The sequence below is a fragment of the Pinus tabuliformis genome, chromosome 7 (genome assembly GCF_031772625.1).
Source record: "Pinus tabuliformis cultivar Carrire ecotype Pingquan chromosome 7, CPIR1, whole genome shotgun sequence".
NCBI lineage: Eukaryota > Viridiplantae > Streptophyta > Pinopsida > Pinales > Pinaceae > Pinus > Pinus tabuliformis.
In genome coordinates this window covers 947369380-947381703 of record NC_142293.1, presented here as the reverse complement: position 1 = coordinate 947381703, position 12324 = coordinate 947369380, and the positions used below count along the sequence as shown (strand labels likewise).

The 12324-nt window shown below is 30.6% G+C and overlaps 1 protein-coding gene across 1 annotated transcript; it reads right to left on the bottom strand.

Moving 5' to 3' along the window:
- Positions 1–5876: 5876 nt before the first annotated feature.
- On the bottom strand, positions 5877–7576 carry LOC149250751 (indole-3-acetate O-methyltransferase 1-like). The gene is made up of 4 exons (XM_089453739.1): positions 7493–7576; positions 6832–7281; positions 6323–6589; positions 5877–6245 (listed from the first exon to the last, which is right to left on the bottom strand). Exons 1-4 carry the CDS (start codon positions 7574–7576, stop codon positions 5877–5879), a joined length of 1170 nt encoding a protein of 389 aa, XP_089309865.1.
- Between the last annotated feature and the right edge of the window lie 4748 nt (positions 7577–12324).

The window sequence follows — 12324 nt, the reverse complement described above, 5'->3', positions numbered from 1 at the left end:
TCCATCCAACAGGAAGAGCACATCAGGGGGATCTTCAATATTGGGTTAGCAGTTGTTTCTTGGTACAACATGAAAAAATATCATTTTCACTCAGTTCAACATAGGGAGAGGACATGGCTGCTAGTCAAGGAGCTTGTGAGGCTATGTAGATGACAAACATTGTGGTTGTTTTGTTTGGTCAGCAGATGGATCCAAATATGATTTATTGTGACAATCAGATTTGTATCAAACTCTCTAAAAATACATTTTTTCATGATCAGTCCAAGCATATCGATATCCAGTATCATCATCTTCAAGATTGTGTGCAAAGGAGGATTATGTCATTAGGGTACATTCCCACATAGGAGAAGGATGCAGATATTTTGACATAGGCATTGGCAAGATGAAAATTTGAGTTTCACATAGGTAGGATTGAGGTAGTAGACAATCCCTTTCTTGTTCAAAGGGGGTCTTAAAAATAGAAACAAAAAATTCCAATTTATTTTTTCCTTGAATTAAATCAAAATTCTATTCTCATAGAAACTTGTAATAGTTAATTAAGTTAAATTGACTTAATTGACTTAGGAAATTTAAGCTAGCAGTCTATTTAGAGTCATTTAGACTGATCCCTAAATTTTAGCCGCCCAGGTTGAGTTCTTTGGAGTTGTAATTAGATCACTCAATCTAACTGAGTTATAGTTAGTTAAACTAGTTCTAAGTGTTGGAGGAACTAGTAGAGGTCTAGTAGTAGAGTAGTGCACCAATGCATCACCACTACCACAACAATTAACTAAATATTAACTCACAAATAACTCATGCATGTCATTTCAGCTGAAGACCTAGTTGAGATTAGAGTTCATGGACAATTTACTACCAGTTGTATAATTTTATGAATTTTACAAATGGTGCATGCAATCATTTGAGGACCTATGTTTGGATTGTGCAGTTATGGACAATGGATTTCCCTTTAAATATGGGTTAATTCCTCTAGGAATTTGGCAAGGAAGTAGGGGCTTGGCAGGCAACAAAATTGGCTAAGTGTTGGCTTGAACTGGCTTGTGAGGCAGAGAGTTAGATTGTACTATTGCAGTAATTGTTCAGCTTGAAAAAGCATTGTATTTTATTCTCAAATATTTGGGTTAATGCAAAATGGATAGTCAAGATTTTTAGTAGTTTTTTTTCCCAAAGAAATATTTTGTTATGTGTGATTGATATTCTTCCTTTTCTGCTTATTTTTTTCATCGATCAATTTTTGTTTCTGCTGAAGAGTAGAGTAGATTATTGTCTTGTGTTTTAGCATGCCAGTTAAGTTTTTGAATCTACAGTAAAAATCTACAAGCTCTATAATAAATCTAAACAAATCTAGTTAAGTTTTTGAATCTACAGTAAAAATCTACAAGCTCTATAATAAATCTAAACAAATCTGGTCTAGTCAGGAACTTCTAGGTAGAACTATTTCGGTCTTGTTTAAGGAATTGTTATGGAATAAATGTAGTTTGGGTGTAGTACTAGTAGAGGGTACCTGAGCTCATTGAGTGGGTGGAGTAGTCTTTTCTCCTCAGTAATTTTGGTGGTTTCCTAACTAAAGTAAAACATGTAAGTGTCTTACTATTGTGATGTGATTTTATATGACAATGGTTCTTTTTGAGCATTAATGACATGATTCTATATACTATAATATGATTTTCTATGACAAGAATTTTTTTGGTAGTATTATTAACAACTAAAGATTGAGATTCATATTCTAGAAGTCTAATGATGAAACAACTTATGACTTAGTACTAATAATCATAAGGAAATTTTCTATATAGTTCAAGAGTTGATTATGTGCTTACATAACAAATATCAATATATGTTTGTTACATGATGCTTCTACCAAGCTATTTAAATTATTCACAAGAGATGGGGTTGTTACTGAATTCTGCTTCTTGCGGGATTCTGGGTTAGTTCCTAGGCTAAGCTGATGAGGTCAATAGCCTAGGGATAGTCCCCAAATCATATAAATATTATAACATAAAATATTATAGAATGGAATATTATTGGTTTTTAAACTGCACAAAAGTAGGAAATGGTATAAAACAACCATTAAACTCAAAAGGATGTTGTTTCTACAATAGATTAAATATTGTTGAAAGATAGACTTCATAATACAATCACATAATTATACGTATTATATATGTTGAACATTAAAGGAAGTTTGTCTATATTTACAAAATAACTAACAATAGTGTTATTCTTATGTTTTAAATAGATTACAGAACCAAATTTAAGAATTAGAAATCCCTTTATTTGGAATGTTATGCACATAAGCATGGAATTATATATATAGGAACCAAAACTAGAAGTTAATAGTTAAAAGAAATTAAAAAAAGAATGTTTTCTTTTATATTTGTCAAACATCATCAAACTATGAGGGACAAACCAAAAATTATAAAGGAAACATAGTTTTTCTTTTCTACTAAAGCATTTTAGAAACATAATATTTAGACATTTAAAAAATATTCTTAAAGTGAAAGAACACAAGAATGTTATGCACATAAGCATGGAATTATATATATAGGAACCAAAACTAGAAGTTAATAGTTAAAAGAAATTAAAAAAAGAATGTTTTCTTTTATATTTGTCAAACATCATCCAACTATGAGGGCCAAACCAAAAATTATAAAGGAAACATAGTTTTTCTTTTCTACTAAAGCATTTTAGACACATAATATTTAGACATTTAAAAAATATTCTTAAAGTGAAAGAACACAAGAAATAAATATATACTCTTTGTAGGGCCATTTAGTTGAAAATGTCAAAAAATAAATAAATATTTACACAATTTAAATTGTAATAACCCTGCGCAGATTCAATTATCAAAGTGAAAGAACACAAGAAATAAATATATACTCTTTGTAGGGCCATTTAGTTGAAAATGTCAAAAAAAAAAAAAATATTTACACAATTTAAATTGTAATAACCCTGCGCAGATTCAATTATCAAACCGTAGTATAGTGCGAAATTCACTAATATAACTTCTCAAATTCAAGTAGCTATGGAACCCTAGCTTAAATTCTTAGTCAGTCGTGAAATCAACCACCCCTGGAAAAAGCCTAGTGTAAGATAATTCATGGGAAACTCGGAAATCAAGCCTTCGAGATCCAAGAACAATTGACCTCTTGAAAGTTGTAATGAAAGGTCGTATCTATTCAAAACAGAGAATGATATGTTAGAAATAAGCATATCTGGGTTTTGAGTGGAATGAAACCACCATAGGGACGAACAATCGGGAAAAGGTTACCTCGGTTGTTTCCATCCCTTCTCGACATCTTTCCTTGCATTCCATAATAAAACTCACCACTTAAAATTAATATAGAAATCATTACGCAAAGAGAAACCTTTTAGACAAATTTAGTTGTGAAAATACCTGTGGTTGGGCGAAAGTGTGCGTTGCATTCTCAATGAGACAGAGTTTTGGGCAAAGGCCCTGAACTAAGAAAAAGGTTTGGAAAAGATTTCTGGCAAGTATTTTACGAAACCCTTACAATCACTGCAAATAAATTATAGAAAGTGAATCCAAAAATCAGCGATGGCAAACTCAGTAATTAGCGTGAAAACCTTACACTTAGCCATGGAAAAATTATTCTGTAAGGTATAACGACCCAGGTAAACTCCAACTTTTTCAAATCCCTTTTGGGAATTCTCGTTCAAGCTACAGCCCTATCCGACAAATGATAATACCATAGCCCGACCGTTGTAATGCACTTAGTGCACACAAAAGGAATTTTGTAACTGAAAAAATAAATAAATAAACAACTAAAAAACTCCAATGAAATTAGACTCAGACATCAATCAATGAGTGTGAAAAAGGAACAAATACCGTATATTAAGTTTTTCTCATATAACTGCAGAGCGAAAACCCTAACTAGGAAGGTTGCAAATGTCGAGAAGAGGCATCACATCGATGAAGCACTGGTTACTCTAACCACCCACTCGTTTCCTTATTGTTGAATCTTTAACCTACGCTTACCACCGATGATCGTGGATCGTATTCCAATGGCTCGTATCCCTAACCATGGATTGGCGCTAGCTGTGGTTTCATGAGGGTTCGTTCCAAATGACCCACCCTTGGTTATTGATTGATCACCTCAAATATTAAACTAGCTATAGAAAATAGAAATATGTGAAATAATGACGTGGGTGCCATTTAGAAAGATATTTGATTCATAATAAGCGAGGAGAAAAGTATATAACTCGTAAGTCTTCGCAAAGTGAGTTAGGAACTTGGTCCCTATAATATAACCTCTTAGTAAATGATACACGGTAGCTCTTAGTAAATTGTACGTGGTAGAAAAATTTATGTCAATGCGATGTGAATGACCAATATGGATAACTTTATGGCTTTTATCGCGAGTGGGAATACTTCCGAGAAATATTGTGTATGAGTTTTACATAAATGTATGTTATTTCTTTTACGAGGTAATGGGTGTAAGTTGAGAGATGTTACAAAAACTAGGATCTTCACCAAAAAAATATTTTAGAAAACTGCATATTAATTTAAAGCTATTTATTATGAGTTTAATATATTACATATGAGAGTTGAAAATTATAATAATATTTTTCTTAATGGTTTAAATTATATCTAATTAAAAACATATACCTATTTTATCACAAATATTTGTATTTTATTTATTTTAAAAATATTAATATAAAATAAACATTAAATTAACTATTTTAAAAATAACTTTAATAAAAGAAAACTATAACAATACAAACATTATATTTTTAAACATAAATAATTTTTAATGCATGTATTTTGTATTAGAATATGAAATAAACATAAATTTTGTTTACTAAAAGGCATATTTGCATTATAGTTGTCAACTAACTACATTATTAATTTTATTAGCTTTTTATATTATAAAATTCGAAATAGTAATATTTATCTTTCTTTCCCATCAAAACAATTTTAACACACACATAACCATTGAGGTTTTCATCTAAAATATCATATTTTATATATATATATGAAAAATAAGCACTTATAATTCTTATATGAATTCTTATAAAAATAATGTATTATGTATGAAAAAGTTCTACATTCAAATCCCCATTCACTTATACATGCTAAAACAACTAAATATTATAATGATAATGTCAAACCAACCCAATTACTATTCCTCTATCTAATAAGAAAAAAACTATTTGATATTAAGTTTTACTAACTCTAAATATGATATAATATAAATTTCACAATCATTTTAGGATACAAAGTGTAAATAAGTATGAGAGAGTGATTTTTAATTATTTGAAATGACATTATATATATTTATAGTGCAACATTTTTGTAAATTTATGTGAGTTTTTCCTGGACATATTATTGATGTTTTCTATGTTCCCATATTTAATAATATAACTTTTAATTTAATCGATAATTAAATAAACAGATAAATCAATCATGTAATTTAACTTTTAAAAAGTAAACTTTACTTGAACTGGTTCCAATTTAGCTTCAATTTAAATAAAAAAATAAAAATTAAATGAATCAAAAATCAAAAGGTAAGAACTGCATATACTACAATACAAACCCACGTTCCTTATATGAATACACATTCTTTATTATAAATAACTGTAATTATCAGAATAAAAAGTCCATGATGATCGCATAAGATAAGTCGTGATTTGTGAATGGGCTGTAGCGATTCATTTATTGCTGAAATCGGTGAACACATATTGACCGCTACACAGAAATATTTCTTCAAGCGTTAGTGGCATACACCATCTAAATCCACACTAGAAGAACAACAGCAATATTTACATTCCATGCTTAAATATTTCACATGCTATTGGTTGGCGATATATAGTTCATAGATTGTTACAAGATAATAGTGCATAGAAAATAACTTGACGTTGAATCATGCTCCTTTGCGAACGAGAAAAGCGACAACCAGATCGAGTGTAATGTGCATGTACTCTCGATATTTCGCAGCGGCTCTCTTTGCAAATCTCGTGAAAAACTCATTTACCAGGTGTTCATCACACCCCAAGTGAGTCTCCACGAGATTCTCAAACATTGCTCTATAAAAGTTCCCTACAACTCTTCCAAACATCGCCTCTTCCCCTTCTCTAACGTCCCACGATGGATGCAAGGGAAACCCGTTCAGAACCCTCATTCTCTCTATTTCAAACGATTTCTCTCTTTCCACTACGCTCCTCAACACCTCAATATCTGGATCGTAGAAAGGAATGTTGAAGGTGTCCAGTGTTTCCTTCTCAATCAAACCCTGCCACCCCAACTCGATTACAGATCGGATATATTCAAACCAAATCATGAGATATTAAATTGAATTATAACATTTACCTCCGTTACCAGCTCCTCAAATGCAGCTTCCATGTAATGGGCGCAAGCCGAGAAACCCCCTTGTTCCTTTGCGTTTGCAGATTTACGACCGACTAGAGCTATGAACATGCATCCTCCGGGAATAATCTCTTCTGCTCTGGCTTCTAAGAATGCTGTGAAGTCTTGTCTGAATTGGTTGAGATATGCATCGGCCACTGCATCACTGGATATATAGACATGCCCGCCGTTCCAAGCAGGAGAATTTCTGTCCACCACTATAGCAGGAACCTGAAATTGCAATCCATTAGAATACCTTCTTCTTCATGATTAGACCTGCGTTGGAATCACTATTGCGGTTAGACCAAAACCTTCGGACTTTAATCTCCGCTATTATCACTAGAGTTAAGTTAAGATCCAAGGTGTATGTTGCGAAACCTACGGTAAGCGCTGGACCAAATTTCCAACTATCTAGTTACGGAAAATCTAAAGAAATAAGGTGCAAATGGATTATTTCCTGTCATGTCACTTACTTGCGAGAGCCAATGCAGGCTGACAGAAGAATGGCAGAAATGGAGGCTTTGGCGTGGGAAAAGGCGTCCATAATGCGATCCCGAAACTGCTGCTGCAAAGTAAGATCTTTTCGCCGGAGGTTTTCGCTCATCATGCGGTGCTGCTACTTTTACATCACCCACAGGCATGTCATCTGCTAACAGAGGAGGCAATGCCCGAAACAATGCGTTGAAATCATTAGAGGGAAGATCGGCGAAGTAAACCTGGAACTCTGGCACATTCCTGCAATTGCGAATGAAAATTGATTTGACAGCTGTGACGATTGTGTCTGCTGCGAGAAGAGTATTCATCCCCGTTGCACACCCCAAGTCAGCAATCCGAAACACTGCAGGTCCAGCCCCCATGGCAGATCTGACGTTGTGGGAGATCCCATCCTCTAGCAAGGGTTTGAGGGCTTCAGTCATCTTTAACTGCGCATCATTATAGCGAAATCGGTTATTTCAACAAGAAATTATTAGATACGCTAAAAGATATTAGATACACCAAGTGGGATTCAACCATATAGTTTTAGGAGTTATGTTAAAAAGAAGATCATGAAACCAGAACCCAAAAAACTGATTCCCTTCCTTAAGAAAAAATTAAACGAAAACCTAAAATTTCAACCATGGAGAATATAATTACCTGGACAGACGGAGAATTGCACGCATAACTTGAATCTCCGTTTCCGCCCTTCATGCAGAGCACATTCTCAAGGGGTTTGGCCATCTCCATTTGATACAGGACCGAATTTCCTTGGAAGAAAAATAGTGTTCGCCACCAACCTCCTTCCAAACCCTCAATCGAACCCTTCAGTGCAGGCTGTTTTAATCATCATTTTCATTTTATATGGGAATTTCGCTGCGACGGCTTTCCTGTAGATCTCGAAGATTCATTTCCTATTTCTGGGAAATGTCAGCTTACGCGCTGTTGAACATTCTCAACTAGAAGTGTAGAAGATACTCGGAAATGTCAGCTTATGTGGTTGGAAATCTCCAAGATTTATTCCCTACTGGTCGGAAATGTCAGCGTACGTGCTGCTGAACACCCTGCATTGTAGCAATTGGGCCCATCACTGTCAGATTTAAAAGATTGGTCATATTTGAATATTTTTTTATTTTGACCAGATAAAATTAAGAAAGCACGTTAACTTAAGGTTTTCAAACCAAATATTTTTAACCACAAAAACCCAAAACAAATCATTCGTATTGAAATTAAATAATCTTATTATTAACCCTACAGAGAACCATCACGGTCAGATTTAAAAGATGGGTCATATTTGAATAGTTTTTTATTTTGACCAGATAAAGTTAAGAAAGCACGTTAAGTTACGGTTTTCAAACCAAATATTTTTAACCACAAAAACTCAAAACAAATCATTTGCATTGAAATTAAATAATCTTATTATTAACCTTATAGAGAATAAATAAAATTTATAATAAATCTTAAAAAATATCTTTTAAGCTAAAACAATTTCACAAATATTTTAAGATTTAAATACTTAATAATATCAACGTTTGGTTTTATAAACATCTATTCTAATCGTACTTATTATTACAATTATTCTAATCGTACTTATTATTATAATTTCATTCTTTTGTAATTTCATTTTTTCCTAAACATGATTTTTTTTTCAAATTTGATTTTTAAAAAATAATTATTAAAATATTGAATTTATTTATGTAAATATATATATAAAATTATAATCTCACAATACAAAAAATAAAATCTAATATAAATATCAATAATTATAAAACTATATATCTAACAGGAACATGTGAATGAAAAATGGAAATAAAATAATTATAAAATCAATTTTCAATATTTATTAATTATTAAATTTATAGGTTAATAATAACTTGTTTTAGTCTATTTATATAAATAATTGATAAATATCAATGAACACCAATAAATAGTAAATATCAAAGTACTCACTGATAATCCATCTAAATTGAAATTTTAAAAAATCATAAAATTTATTTTAAGTTATAATGTATTTTAATTATTTTTGAAAAAAATTAACATATGAGTTAAACTTATATACATTTAAAAAAAAAAGCATAAAGTAATTAGAATATATATATATATATAGTTTTGAGAAAATTTTCAATTTTTTTCTCTTAATTATTATTAAAATTATTTAATTGATATTTATAAAGTTAAATCTCTACTGACTACTTAAAAACTAGTGCAATGATACAATTTAATTTTTGGAGAATACACATCAACATCGATCTATAACAAATATCAAGATACTTACCCATGATACATTTCATGTTGTGGAATTCAAAAAATAATATATATATATATATATATATATGAGAAATTTCAATTCTCTATTTTAATTATTATTAAAATTATTTAGTAAATATCTCATAAAAGTCAAATTTTTACTGTTTATTTAATAAATATTAATAATTAAATTAAAATTCTCAACGTTTTATTTCAAAATAATTTTTAGAAGTAATATTCTAAAATGGTCACACTTCTAAACAAAATTATCTTAAATTTAAAAAAATAATTTATTTTAAATTTAAATTTTTTATTTTCCACATTAAAATGTACCATTATTTATTAATATAAAAAATTATTTTTTCCTAAAATTTATTATAAATAAATTATTTTTATTATTTTTTTTTAATATTTTTTTATTAAAAAAAATTAAAGTCAAATGTTATATTTAAATAGAAATGCAAATTTCAAATTTGAAGTCGAGATTAGACTGGCGATGTGCCTGCTCGTTTTCATGGAAGAGTAAGTATCATATTTTACGAAAACAATTCACAAGTAAAACATGCATATCGGATAATACCTCCACTTCCCTCTACATTCCACCCAGACTCCTGCATATTGAATCTTACCCAAAATTTCATGGATGAAAGATACAATTGGTTTCCCATAATTTGAAATAGTCAGATCCCTTGATCGAGAGCTCATAGCCAGCTGTCAAGATAACATCAGTAGTAGTCGTCTCGCCACTTCTTTTTAACTGTTGGCTATCATCGAAATCAAACAGGAGGTTCGGCCAAAATCTCACGCTGAGGCTGCAACCCAGAGATTACTATAATGCACTGATGAAATAGAGAGACGATTTTCAGCAACACATCTTCAGGACAATACTCATTGCAGATCAGAAGACATTCTGGTTCAGAGAGTGTCCTTGGTCGGAGTATCAGCGTCGGAGTTTGAGTTGTTAAAATATCTTAAGAAAATGTGCTACATGTTTGAATCTAGAGGGGCTATTTACATTTCCGAGCTTACTTCTCAGCGTTTATTACAAGTGTTACTATTTACATTTCCAAGAGCTTACTTCCCAAGCTTTATTACAAGTGGTTAATATGTTTCTGCCTTGGAATCTAAATCTCTTGAGGAGGATAAGAAATTGTTTTCCCAAAAGAGTTAAAGATTAAACATAATAATCAAATGTTGTTTCAAAATCCAAAAAAAATAGATCATCTTAATTCCCAATCAGATTCCATCAAATTCAATTATAGAGGTTGAGGTAAATGGGTGTCTTCCTTTTCTTGACATCTTTCTCTCTAGAATGAATGATGGTTTTGATTCTCACAAAGTCTTTCGCAAAAAATCTTACATGGAAAAATATCTTCATTCTAGTTATCGTCATTTTCTCGGCAAATTTTTCTGCGTCCTTAGCAATCTTTCCACCCTTTCTTTAAGATTTTCTGATGAAAATCACCTAGAAGAGGAAAAATCTCCTCTTCTAAAAGTTTTTGAAAATTATGGCCATAGGCCTCAAGGCTTTTCAAAGAGCCCCTAAAGAATCTAGGGTTAAGCCCTCTTGTGATGATCCTATCTCTAAGGTGCAGCGCCTGTTTATCCAATGGACCACTGAGAGGATTGTCCATATTCTTAAAAAGAATAAATTTTCTACTTCATTAAAGCTCCATAATACTATTAGAAATTCTCTGATATGTGTTAAGGACCCTATAGACCCTAAAGATATAAAGGAGTCTACTCGATCCCTTGTTCGTGTGGGATTCCTTACATTGAAGAAACTTTGCCACTTCATTAACAAGAGAATCCAAGAATATGAAGCAAACATTAGGCGCAACCGTTCCTGCTCATCAGCTCTACCTAAACATGCAGAGAAATATAAGCACCATGTCTACATTGAGGATGCAAGGTTGATCACTTCCACCATAGGAAGCTAAGAGAGGCTATTGAGATTGAAAAGCATGCAATCAATCTCAATAGGGATGTTGGTTGGAAATTAAGTACGAGTTGGATTCTTGCCCTCTCTGTTTTTTTTTTTTACTTTTTTGTTTGAGAAAACATATATACATTCTTTACTTATTTTGTTTTATTTTAATTCATTTTTCATTTTGCCCTTATTTATTGAATTTTAATAGTCCAAATCCTTAATTTTTTAATATAAAATTAAAAAATAATTAATTTGTTAATAATAATATTAATCTTATGATTACTCTATAAAATTTGACACTTATTATTTTATCGACTTTATTTAATTAAGTCCTATAATTTTATAATTGAATTTTAAATTAACTAATTTTTATATATAAATAAATAATACTAATTTACAACATCTAGTAGTTTAATTATTTCAATGAATCCTTGCTACTTATTCATTAGTATTGACAGATTTTTTCACCTTTGTCCTGAGGATGAACCACATTAATTGGTTTGAAGCATCAACAAAATCCTAATGACGTGATTAATCCGAAAGACATTCTCATTTACTTTATATACATATATTGTTTAGGATATCAATTATTTTTATATACAAATTTAATTAAAAAAACAATTATAGAACTAGTTTTTATAAAAATTACAGAAAATAAAATAAAAATATTAGATTCTAATTAAAAAAATATTTATAATTTTATTTTAAAATTCTCCTAAAATGGGTTGTGAGGCACGGTAAAGTCTCATGTGGTCCAAATGTTGTGTTATAATAATAATAATAATAATAATAATAATAATAATTAAATCAAATTTATAAGTTAAATAAATGGTAAAAATATAAACATCAAACTATTAAAATTCTTAAAACATTTAGTGCATGATACATCTTGCATTACCAAAATTAAAAAATGATTAAAATTTACTAAATCATTATTATTATTATTATTATTATTTAAAATAATTAACTAATAAAAAAAATGTTTTTTTCCACCAAATATCAGATAATATCCCTAGAACCACATAGCATTCATGAAATTATTATTAATTTATTTTCCATCGTTCCATCAAGAATTCGTTATAAAACTAATTTTAACACTCTTAAAAGGGTCTCTTAAAAACAAGATTAGAGAATGAATGAACAAAAGCTACATCGTTAGAGAATATGAAGGAGGCGCATACGAGGACTATTCTTCCTTTTCTATGCGAGGATTGAACGTATTTGGGAAATCTACTGTAGAGGCCATGAGATTTATTTGTCTGCCTGTTGGGAAAATCTTGTGGCGAACTATATTATAAAATTAGTCGTAAGAACA